The 12,500-nt window shown below is 39.5% G+C and overlaps 1 protein-coding gene across 2 annotated transcripts in view; it reads right to left on the bottom strand.

Annotated features, from left to right (window-relative positions):
* The window catches only part of LOC113543986 (rab GTPase-activating protein 1), a 107,910-nt gene that overhangs the window by 88,490 nt on the left and 6,920 nt on the right, over positions 1-12,500 (bottom strand). Inside the window, exons 2-4 of one of the 2 annotated variants that reach the window (XM_053241148.1) lie at positions 6,222-6,426; positions 4,113-4,142; positions 1,451-1,652 (exon numbers count right to left, since the gene is read on the bottom strand). In XM_053241148.1, the coding sequence (XP_053097123.1) occupies positions 1,451-1,652; positions 4,113-4,142; positions 6,222-6,371 (382 nt within the window). In that variant the 5' untranslated portion in view covers positions 6,372-6,426. The remainder of the gene's footprint in view (positions 1-1,450; positions 1,653-4,112; positions 4,143-6,221; positions 6,427-12,500) is intronic. The other variant, XM_053241149.1, reaches the window with a different exon arrangement.

Genomic DNA, 12,500 nt, shown 5'->3' with positions numbered 1-12,500 from the left:
AACTGTTTGCTGAAGTTATTACATCATAAAATAGAAGAGCCAATCAGAATTCAATATGCAAATACAAGTCACGCAGCACCAGTTTACAAGATGGAGGAGGTGTGTGTGTGTGTGTGTGTGTGTGTGTGTTACTTTCCAATTCCTAGAATCTTGACTTCGTGGTGAACAGCTTGGTTCTTCTGTGAATTTTTTTTTCACTGTCATCTTCATAAAATTGCAGTTTATTAGGAACACAATGAACCAACACTGAAGTATTTAAATTATTTAGGCTAACTACTAGCTTGTAGGTTGTCTCTTGTGTACGTATAGCAACAGATACTGGGCGTGGCCTGTCCGGAATTGTTTTAATTCCGATGAGAAACTAACGCACGATTTTCAAAGTCGTCGGATCATCGTGGTTTTCACACCGCACGACTATCTGGGGTAGCATTCAGTCGCTGCTGTGTTCACTTTGCTCTATGGTTCGGCGACAGGAAGATACACACCACATGACTTTACGATAGAAAGAATCGCCGAGAACTCTGTCTGGCTCGCAAACTACGTTTCACAACCAAACGCACGCGAGAAGTGATAAGGAAATAACGCAAGATCACACGTGAGATCAGAGTTCTCGCGAGAGACTGGAAATGGTACCGCGCAAGAAGTTCGCGATCCAAATGCTCTGTGCGCTGATTTGCAGCGAAAGGGCAAAAAAGAAAAAAAGATTATGGGGAACAAGGATTGTGCGTTCTGCAAAGAGAGTTGGAGGTAAATGAATAATTTTGCAATGATGAAACTAAGCTTTCCTCCATTTCTGGGGTCCAAATAGACGCCTTTTTCAGAACCGAAGCCATGTTTTCTGATATTCTATAACTCCTCCCCGAGCTTCCCGCTGCCCTGTATCTTGCTCTCTCATTGGCTGAAGCTCATCACCGATGTTTGTTTCAGTCAGAACTCATTTCTCATTTCACACGGCAAGATTTTGAATCTCGGACAGGTCCAGATATCTAGCATGCCAAATATTTCACGAGCGTCGACGGGTGACGCATCGTTGATTCTCTCAGATCGCGTCTTTGATAATTCACACTGCGTGATCGTCACGCGCGTGAACGAGCACCGATTTGCCTCCGATTTCAGGCATTCGTCGGCGATTTCGCGAAACCTGTCGGCGAGTGAAAAATCGGGCTAAAATCGTGCAGTGTGAACTCGGCATAACGGTAGTAAATATACATCGTTTCTAAAACTAACTAGCTTAACACAAATTAAATAACGCACTAATCAGCGTGAAAATCGAATCGGTTGTGTGAATTACGCGTTACATGCTCGGCTTCGGTGCTAGTTTTGCTCTCAGATTAGATTAGCAAATGCTTGGAATCTCCGGAACAATCGATTGGATTTGGCGCTTTATTAGTGTCATAAAATTTTTGAGGGTTTTCTCGGTTTAACAAACAAATGCAATGGCTCCTCGCACCCCGCTGAGATCCCTGAACGGGCAGCACTATCTCCAGTTTCGGAGGTGCAGGACAGGGTTGAGGCGGAGCCGCAGTGGTGGGGTAGCCCTGATCCCCCCTGTCCACGTGGTCCGATCCGGGCGTCACGTCAGCCACCGACGGGTCCATCAGCACATCCTCGAGCTCCCTCTGCAACTGCTGCTCACTGCCGTTCCCCACAATCTGCACACACACACACACACACACACACACACACACACACTCATTACATATAATCAACAGCTTCCAAAGTTGTCACACATGCACACAAACACATACACACATATAGATTCCACCCAAATTTTCACCAGATATTAAAAAAACGCAATCAAACCCAAATCTTCGCATTCGTTTCTGCTCCATGTATCCCCTGATGATTAGTTTTTATCCGGTAATTTGTGCTTGAGATGTCCCTTATGTGATTGGCCAAATATTAGGCATGTAAGAGACAAAAGATCAAAGAGTGTTTTATCCCGTCTTTGATTATAACCATTTGATTGATTTATTAAATAAATTACGTTTCTAGAGAGTAAGACGATCACCTCTACAGGAAATGAATCCTATACAATACACTGTCTAACTTTCTCAGTAATTCTGGATGAAACTGATTTGGGGGCGGGGCTACATCTGAGCTCAGTTTGTGATGTCACTAATTAAGCCTGGACCAATCATATCTGATATGCAAATTATTAAAGGATGATAGTCCTAAGATGATTGTCCTAAACTAGCCAGCAAACGTACCGATGGTAAGCGATAAATAAAACTGTAGTTGTCATGGTAACACTACGTTCTGACAATTTTTTTGAGCTAATTTACTGATAGTTAACTAGCTAGCAGGCTACAGTAGCTAATAACATGATAATAAGCTATTATGAATGGCAATAATTTGCATATTGATGTTTATTCATAGATCCTGGTATTTTTAATGAGGGCAGAAGTTCAGAGATATTTAACATAAAACATTTTAAACTGTATTACTCTAGATTAGAGATTAATTTTAATAAAATGTAATAACATGCCTCGCCATTTGAGGGGCGTGTCTCGCTTCAATGTAAAATCAGTTGAATGAACCTGACGATCGTGAAATCATGGATTTTTTATTTTAAATTATTAAATTATCTTATTTAAGAAGGCTACTCTCATGAACCTAGTTCTTAATAGTCAATCTGTGCTGGATAAATTTATGAAGTTAAAATAGTCTTCATTTATTTATTTTTTTGTCTTTTTACCGTGTGATCCAAGGGGACGCAATTGCGTACAGACAACGGAAATATCTTTTATCTGATTGGTCGAAGTTACAATTTGGTCCAAGCTTCTAATTTGCATAAATTTGAATATAATATTATTTAAGTCCTTGCCGCTCGCCATCCCATAATCCCTTTGTGGGAGTTCGTGAGCACTGGCTGTTCGAAAACACGTGGTTTCTACACAGCAGATGGAAAGGTACCGCACAACTACATGTAGACGACATGAAACCAGAGCCACCGTGAGGTTTTCTGCAGACACACACACACACACACGCACACACACACACGCACACACACACGCGCATAGACGGGGAGAGTGCGTGTATATGCAAACGGCACGCATCGGAGGAGCCGCCAAACAAACCCATGAGGACAACCAACAGCCAATCACAGATAGTCAACAAAATCACAGAGAAGGAGCAAGAGCATGAGAAGAAAGAAGGAAGATCGTTCTTTTCCACCAACAAGGTGCTCATTGTGGTGCTTTTGTGCATTTTTGTATTGTTTTTTTTTATCCATTTACAGTAACACAAAATGTTTGTGAAACAAGTTTTATGTGAAAGACTAAGAGTTCTTAGGCTTCTAAAAGGATTCTCCTTGGAGGACTAAAAGGTTCTTGGGCTTCTAAAAGGGTTCTTCTTGGAGGACTAAAGGTTCTTAGGCTTCTAAAAGGGTTCTCCTTGGAGGACTAAAGGTTCTTAGGCTTCTAAAAGGGTTCTCCTTGGAGGATTAAAGGTTCGTGGGCTTCTAAAAGGGTTCTCCTTGTAGGACTAAAGGTTCTCAGCCTTCTAAAAGGGTTCTCCTTGGAGGACTAAAGGTTCTTAGGCTCTTAAAAGTGTTCTACTTGGAGGACCAAAGGGTTCGTATGCTCCTAAACAGGTTCTACTTGGAGGACTAAAGGTTCTTAGGCTCCTAAAAGTGTTGTACTGCTACAAAGCACTGACACTGGAGACTCCTTCCACAAACATCTCCTTACAGAAAACTTCACCATGTCAACATTTTTTAAAATCTGTTTACGTGGAGCATCTGCCATACAAGTCCCTGTGAATGAGCTGTTACTATAGAAACGATGAGAGAAACAATAAAAAAAAATGTAATCAACACTTTCCTTGCTGACCAATCAGAAGCCAGAATCGTCACATAATTGTGCGTAATTATTATCAATGATGATATTTTTATATTGTGGGTCTAAACACTGAATGATTTTACTTTGGATGTTAATACGTGTCGTGTGTTAGCAAACGCTCACATCTCATAGACCTGGTACTTAAAAACGTACCATGAACCAGCACCAGCTCTGCCAGTGGAAAAGGTGTGGGAGACCACAGGCACGTATAGAAGGGGGACGAGAAGAGAAAAGAAAAGAAAATCGGAAGCAAGAGAGAAAGAGACTGACCTTAAAGCTGACCCCTTCCTCAGAAATCACCTGCGTAACAAACGAGAGGTTTAGAAGAGCCTCTTACAGGAGAAGAACACGGAGAAGAACACGGAGAACATGCAGCAGATGATGAAACATGGATACGTGGATGATGCTGATCAGCATTTAGATCACGCTAAACTTTTCCCATGCAGGTCTGAGAAGGTGAATGAATAATGCTTGACCGCCCCCTAGTGGCTGTTATGTTTAAATTCACAGACGGTGAAGATCAGAGCCTGATGTGTAAGCACGAGAACATTTCACTCAAAATGGCACAGTGTTTCCTTCCCCAAAAAATCTGATTCAAATCAAAGATGAACAAAGCTTTCGCAAAACCACTGAAACCACAAATGACCAAAAAAAGAACAGGAAGAAGGGATTTCACAAGAGGCACTGGACGAGAGACAGAAAACAGTGGAAAAAAAAAAAAGACTAAAAGAACAATGGATGTAGTTTGTCCAGAAAGATGTTCTTCCAACAAAAGAGTGAACAATGGCCCAAGGTGACACACACTCCACTCCACTCCATCTGTGTGTGTGTGTGTGTGTGTGTGTGTGTGTGTGTGTATAAGCATGGAATGGAAATGACACTTTTTTGTTGTTTCAGTCTGTGAAAAGTGAGATGATGCAAATCAAACAGCTGTCCAATGGTGCTGCGGTGCAACCAAAGCGTGAGGAAATGTCCCAATGTTAAACACAAACTACAGTGTGTGTGTGTGTGTGTGTGTGTGTGTTAGAGTGTGTGTGTGTGTTAGAGGATAAAACTGAGCTGTTTTTTAATTTTACACATATTTATACATTTTCAGCTGAGGATCATTGCAATAATATTAAAAGAGGTTACCTAACACTGATTCCTAAACACTAAGCCCTAAAATCTCTAGCGCATAAACTCTAATCAAGCCATAACTCAACCCTAACGCCTACTTCTTACTCTAAAACCTAATCCTAATCCTAATCTAATCCCAACCTAAACCCTTAACCACAACCGCTAATTCATCCCTAATCCAACTCTAAAATGTTAATGTTAACCCTAAATCTTAATCCAAATCCCCACTGCAAATTTATCCTCTAATCCAATCCTAATCCAAACCCTAATCCTTCCCTAACTGTTAATCCAAGCCTATCCCCTAAACCTATCCTATACATTAATCCAACCCTAATCAAACCCTTATTTCTGACTATTTTCCTAATCTTAATCCAATCGTAAATATTAATCCATCCCTAATTTCTAATCCAATTATAATCTTAATCCAACCCTAATCAATACCTGAATTTCTGAAACAATCCTACTCCTAATCTTCATCCATCCTAACCCCTAATTCATCCCATCCCCTAAACCAAATCTAAATCTTAATCCATCCCTAATTTCTAATCCAATCCTAATCCCTAAACCAAATCTGAATCTTAATCCAGCTCTACCCCCTAAACCAAAATTAAATCTTAATCCAACCGTCATTTCTAATGAAATCCTAATCTTAATCCAACCCTAATTTCTGAAACAATCCTAAATCTTAATCCAACCCTAATCTTAATCCAACAATGACTCCCAATCAAATTCTAATCTCAATCCATGACTAACCATAATCTAATCTTAATACAACCCTAACCCCTAATCTAATCTTAACCCCAATCCAAACCTACTTACTAACCAAAACCTAATCCTCTCGTCCTGTCCTAATCTTACTCCAACCTTAAAATTTAAACCAATCCTAATCTAATCTTAAATTTAGTCCAACTCTAAAACATAATCCAAGCCCTATTCCAACAATAATCCACAAACCTCAACTAATCTCTACTCTGAGTACTACTAATGCTCTTTTTTTATTCATTATTTAATAAAAGGAAACAAATATATATCATGTTGTCCTTACTGTCTAACATAAATAAACTCAGATGAAATCTGAAATCAAACCTGAGATCTTACTCTAGCAGAAGTGTGTGTGTGTGTGTGTGTGTGTGTGTGTGTGTGTGTGCTTTACACCGAGGTTTCCCTCATCCAAACACACCTGTTCAGTAAGGTGAGTGTCTTTAGGACGTTACACTGACTGACCCTTTGTCTCTGTCTCGGGAAACTCCAGCTCGGTCTTACCTTCAGGCCTGTTTTTTCATCGTCACTGCCGTTATTCGTGGACGGGGTCTCGTCCCCGAGGCGGGACACCAGGACAAAGTCCTCACTGTTCAGGGTGGACACCGAGTCAGAGGAGGCACTGATTTTCCCCACGGAGGCCATGTCATCCATGACTGCTACACCGAGCCGGACGCACTCATGAATGACGCTCAGTGAGCCGAATCACCTGCAAACACCACAAACGGGGAAGAGAATAAAGCGTACGTTCGGCGCAGGACCACGTAAAGGGTTAACCTCATCCATAAAAAGTGCTCAAATGGTTCTCGACATAAATACGTTTCTGTAAATACTGGTGCAAAAAACATAGACGTTTTACACCAAATCTACCTGCATGGCCTCAGTGACGAGGTACAATCCAGGTATAAATTCCAGCATAGAAGTAGAATTTAATATATCATTTGTCATGGTATGTAGCGATTCCCAGCACTCAAAGGTGTCGCTTATTGTCCGCGGTTTAGCAGAATTCATTATTTTATTTTATTTCATGTTCCTACTTTCACCTGAATGCTATAATACCCAGAATGCAATACGCCAAAACGTAATTCAACCACTACGAGTCCCCGCTGTGATCCAGGCCTCTGAGTGAGACTACGTTACGTGATTCTGATGTCACAGCAATGTTACGTAAAAAAAAAACCTCATTTTTAAACCCAAACCAGAATTTGTTTTCTAAAATGTCGCTTTGTGCATACTGTTGAACCGGACATGTTTCCAAGGCAACAGAAGGTTGTCATAACAAGAAGTTTGGAGCGATAATTCTGGTCCATGTTGCTCCGTTTTTGCAGCGCCCATTTCGTCTCAGAGAAATTCTTGGTAACTAAGAATTTAACAGGTTTATCTGGCTAGGTAACAAACATGCCTAGTTTATATCGCTTTAACAAAACCTTTAAAAGCTCTACATCGATCGCATTCTTGTGGAGAAGCTGCCTATCATGGACATTTAGCTCTAATCGTACAACACTGATAGCTAACGTCACAGCTGCAACTCTGCGTTCTGTGATGTTTTAATCGTAAAACAAAACGTAATGTCTCCCAAACGTACAGAGTTTCTACCAGATGTATAATAACGTGTGTAACATTTTAGCTAATGCCACTCTGATTCTTAAATACAATTCTCAGTTGATACTTCGGTCAGATTATAATCAAGAAAACGGCGATTCTGTCTGTATTCAGTACAAAACAGAGCTCAAAGAAGCTCCAACCCCAGAAAAAAAGAAAAAAAAAAAAAGCTGAACTGAGGTATAAGAACTAGTTACTATCCGCTAGCAAACGTTTGTCTTCACTCATGTAGCTGGCTATTAAGGTCGTTATCACAAAGTTACATAATCGTACAACACTGATAGCTAACGTCACAGCTAGTTCCCGAGATGCTCTTCTGCTCACCACGGATGATCCAATCCTGATCTTAAATCGAACCCTAATTTCTGATCCAGTCCTAATCAAAACCTCATTTCTGATCCAATCCTAATCTCCTAATCTTCCTAATTTCTGATACAATCCTAATCTTAATCCAGCTCTAATTTCTGATACAATCCTAATCTTAATCCAGCTCTAATTTCTAATCCAACCCTAATCTTAAACCAAGACTAACCATAATCCAATGCTAAACTTAGTACAACCCCAACCCCTAATCTAACCCTAACCCCTAATCCAAACCTAGATCCTGATCTTAAATCGAACCCTAATTACTGATCCAGTCCTAATCAAAACCTCATTTCTGATACAATCCTAATCTTAATCCAGCTCTAATTTCTGATACAATCCTAATCTTAATCCAGCTCTAATTTCTGATACAATCCGAATCTTAATCCAGCTCTAATTTCTGATACAATCCTAATCTTAATCCAGCTCTAATTTCTGACACAATCGTAATCTTAATCCAGCTCTAATTTCTGATACAATCCTAATCTTTAACCAGCTCTAATTTCTGACACAATCGTAATCTTAATCTAGCTCTAATTTCTGATACAATCCTAATCTTAATCCAGCTCTAATTTCTGATACAATCCTAATCTTAATCCAGCTCTAATTTCTGATACAATACTAATCTTAATCCAGCTCTAATTTCTGATACAATCCTAATCTTAATCCAGCTCTAATTTCTGATACAATTCGAATCTTAATCTAGCTCTAATTTCTGATCCAATCCGAATCTTAATCCAGCTCTAATTTCTGACACAATCGTAATCTTAATCTAGCTCTAATTTCTGATACAATACTAATCTTAATCCAGCTCTAATTTCTGATCCAATACTAATCATAATCCAGCTCTAATTTCTGATACAATACTAATCTTAATCCAGCTCTAATTTCTGATACAATTCGAATCTTAATCTAGCTCTAATTTCTGATACAATACTAATCTTAATCCAGCTCTAATTTCTGATACAATACTAATCTTAATCCAGCTCTAATTTCTGATACAATCCTAATCCTAATCCAGCTCTAATTTCTAATCCAACCCTAATCTTAAACCAAGACTAACCATAATCCAATGCTAAACTTAATACAACCCCAACCCCTAATCTAACCCTAACCCCTAATCTAACCCTAACCCCTAATCTAATCCTAACCCCTAATCCAAACCTACTTTCTAACCAAATCCTAATCCCTCACCCTGTCCTAAATTTAATCCAATTTTAAAACCTTTGTAAAGAGTGGTTATTTGAGTTACTGTAGACTTCCTGTCTACTCTGACCTCTCTCATCAACAATGGTGTTCCTAATAAAGTGGAGGAACTTTGGTCTACAACCACCAGTGATAAATAACATGCAAAACACACACACACACACACACACACACACACACACACACACACTTCCATAGCAATATGGAAATGAAGTGACAGGAGCTGCTGGTTCACCTGCAGAGACACAATCATGGAAATACGACACTTCAGCGATGGTCGAGTTTTTAATTCATCAGCATTTATTTCAGACAAACGACAAATTAATTATCGGTTTTAGTCGACTACGTTGCTTTCCTGCTCGCCACGGCTTATTTCCTACGTCAAGTTTCGGTATTTAATTCTAAACTAATTCAATTCAATTTTATTCGTATAGCGCGTTTAACAATGAACATTGTCACAAAGCAGCTTTACAGAAATAAACAGCTTCAAAATAAATTGTAAATGTTAGATTTTATCCCTAATGAGCGAGCCAGAGGCGACGGTGGTGAGGAAAAACTTCCTGAGATGATACGAGGAAGAAACATTGAGAGGAACCAGAGTCAGAAGGGAACTCATCCTCATCTGGGTGACACGGATAGTGCGATTATAAATGAATCCCTTCTATAACTGTGTACTACATGGACAAATAGTGCAGCTGTGTAACCAGGAAGTTCATTACAGTTTTCACATGATGTCTGGGTTGTTAAACCTCTCCACCAGGAAAACCAGGAACAGAGAGAGAGAGAGAGAAAAAAGAAAGTGAAATTACAGTCATGAGGAAAAATAAAACAAAAAACCAGTAGAGCAGGAAGGTTTTAATAAAACAACAACAACAACAAAAAAAAGCACATGACACATTTGGCACGTTTTATCTACAAACAATGAGAAACAGAAGCTAGAGAAAAGACAGGTCTTGAAACACGAGTAAAAAACGTCATGTGATATTCTTGTAACATCGCACACAACTACTTTTAACTAATTAATAAGTATCGGGTCCTGGATATTTGATGTCAATCACAACCAGTACCGGTATTACTATTAATAATAATAGTACTATTATTATAAAATTTATCTTAGTTTGCATATCGTACGCAGTATTTTTTTAAGCAAACATATTTATGCTAATGTGTATAACACGTAACTGTGTAAGAGTGCACGAGCTTTAGGTTAATTTGTATGGATACTGCGAAACGCTACTTCCTGGCTGCTTCGTTCTTATCGTTCTCTTTATTTGTCATCTACGCACGGAGGTTTCAAGATAAAGACTCAAACCTAGTGTACATTTAAAAAATAAAAAAAAAAAAAGACCTTGCGCTGAATGAATATTTCACAATATTTACACAACATGCAGCAACGCATAAAGAACTGCGTATTGTTAGTTTAAAAGTGCGATAAATACTTAAGTGTATTACGTGATTTTTATGTCAATAATGTATTCATGTGATAGAGCTAGAGGGCAAAATGAGGGTGCTTTATATCCCAGAACAAAACTCACTCTGATATGTTATTTCCTGATAAGATTAAGCAAACATTAGCTGCGTAGCTTCTGGAACAGGAAATGGCTTAGACTTAAACCAACTTTAATCCTGAAAGTCTGTGGAAGTTAGAGGTTTAACAAGAGAAGTGACAATAATGCAGATTATTTTACCTCTTTCAGATTAAATGAATTACGGAGTTTCAGGGCTTGAATTTCGTTTATTAAACTAGGGACGAATTCCCCCCTTACATGGTTCACATGGGGGGGATTTAAAGATTATGGGGAGGAGAATAAATTTTGACACATCGGGCTAAATTAATAATCTTTATTTATTTATGTCTACAGATTTTAATGTATGGTGGTTTTCAAAACAGCTTAATAACAAAATTTGTCATGCTCTCCTCCTCCAAATTGACATTAAGAACTGGATTAAAACTATATATTAATGCCTTTCAGTATTCCAGTTTCAGTTCAATTTCTTTGTTTTTGTTTTTTTTTTTTAAAAAAAACTTTATATAAAATACACCATGCTCTCCTTCAAACAAGCTTCGTTGCGGCTGTGTCGAGTCGGCAGGCGCGCTCTATCCGCTCACACGCTATAAAGAGCAAAGCAGCATTTAATGTTTGAATTTCGGGATTAAAATAATATCATTTGGAAGCCGATACTATCTTCAGCTCTTCGGCTCGTTATGACTCAGAATATTAGAGCGCGTCACATGGCCTTGAGTGAATAAGAGCGCGCCGATGCGACGCTGTTTGTGGAATTCAATTCTAAAATAAAGACGGACTGTTTGAACCGGTGATTTCTTTTTTCGCGTCTGTTGATGTATTTCATCATTTGATCTGAGATGAAGCAAATACATTTGTGCGGGAATTTCTCGCATTATAAAAGTTAAACTTGCGGGAATGGTTCAAGCCCTGAGTTTGTAAGGAATAAGACATGATGGACCGTGTTGTTAGATGGGAAAAAAATGGTGTGATGCGGTACAGCGCACAGCAGAGGGATCTCTGGTGTCTGGCCACGCCCCCTTTCTTTCCCCCTGATATTTAGGTGGCACAATAGAACAATGTCCTACTCTAAACGAACTCTGAAGCCTAGATGGCCTTAATTAAGAGGACTAACAAGGGCCTTTCGCACCACTTTAGTTCCAGAACTAAATTTAGGACTAAAGTACTGGGCGATTTTGCGTGAACTATTTCCCAGTACCGTTTAAAGGGTTGCATTCGCACCGACAGCAGGCACTAGGAAGTGACGTAAGCCGGTCGACAGCGACGTCATTTGTGCGCCGCGTTCAACAACGGAAACAAAGAACAACAACAACAACGTAAACAGCCGGAGGATGGAGGACGCTGTGATCGAGGCTGTGTTTTTGTCGTGTCTCGCGTCCATCTATCGCTGTTCTCCATACTTGCGGAATAAGTCGACACTACAGTATGTTTACGCGGCGTTTTAAATCATGGCGGGTGAGGGCGTTTTCGTACGCGTTTGGCCAATCAACGTCTACTTACGTCACAGATAGTACCAGTTGTGCTGGTTAGACCCTGCTCCGGAGTAGGAGCTCATTTGGTTCTTGAAAAAGGCAGCCGGGACTAAAATCACACCCAGTTCCGGAGATGCGAAAACGCCAAAAAGTGGGTAGTTCCACAATTAGTTCAGGTACTATGAAAAGGTTCCCACGGTGCGAAAGGCCCTATAGTCTAAACCTATGCTGGGGAGGTTCTTTTGTCAGTACAGGAAACAGTGGCACAGATGTGGTGGATAGATCAGGTTCCCCACAACAACAACCTCAGTACCAGTACCAGGTGTAGTATCATTATTCTCAAGACCAAAGCGATAAATCTGAAAGGGAAAAAAAAAAAAAAACATATGCATGCACAACAACAAACAAAAACACAGGATGAAGTTACTGAAGTTTCACTGTTAGTGCTAAGTTACAGTTTTCTCCTTTTTATTAACACACATTCTGTCACTTGGTGTTCTTCATGAGATGGGAATTAAATAAAATCAAATGTTTTAAATGCAATCTCACCCGAATGTTTAACGAGGGTGAAAATGTCAGAAAGGAACAGGAAGTGAATGGCAGGCTGTGGCTTT

This window comes from Pangasianodon hypophthalmus, chromosome 17 (assembly GCF_027358585.1).
Source record: "Pangasianodon hypophthalmus isolate fPanHyp1 chromosome 17, fPanHyp1.pri, whole genome shotgun sequence".
NCBI classification, from domain to species: Eukaryota; Metazoa; Chordata; class Actinopteri; order Siluriformes; family Pangasiidae; genus Pangasianodon; species Pangasianodon hypophthalmus.
The sequence above is the reverse complement of the archived record's forward strand: the minus strand, read 5'-3'. Positions and strand labels throughout refer to the sequence as shown.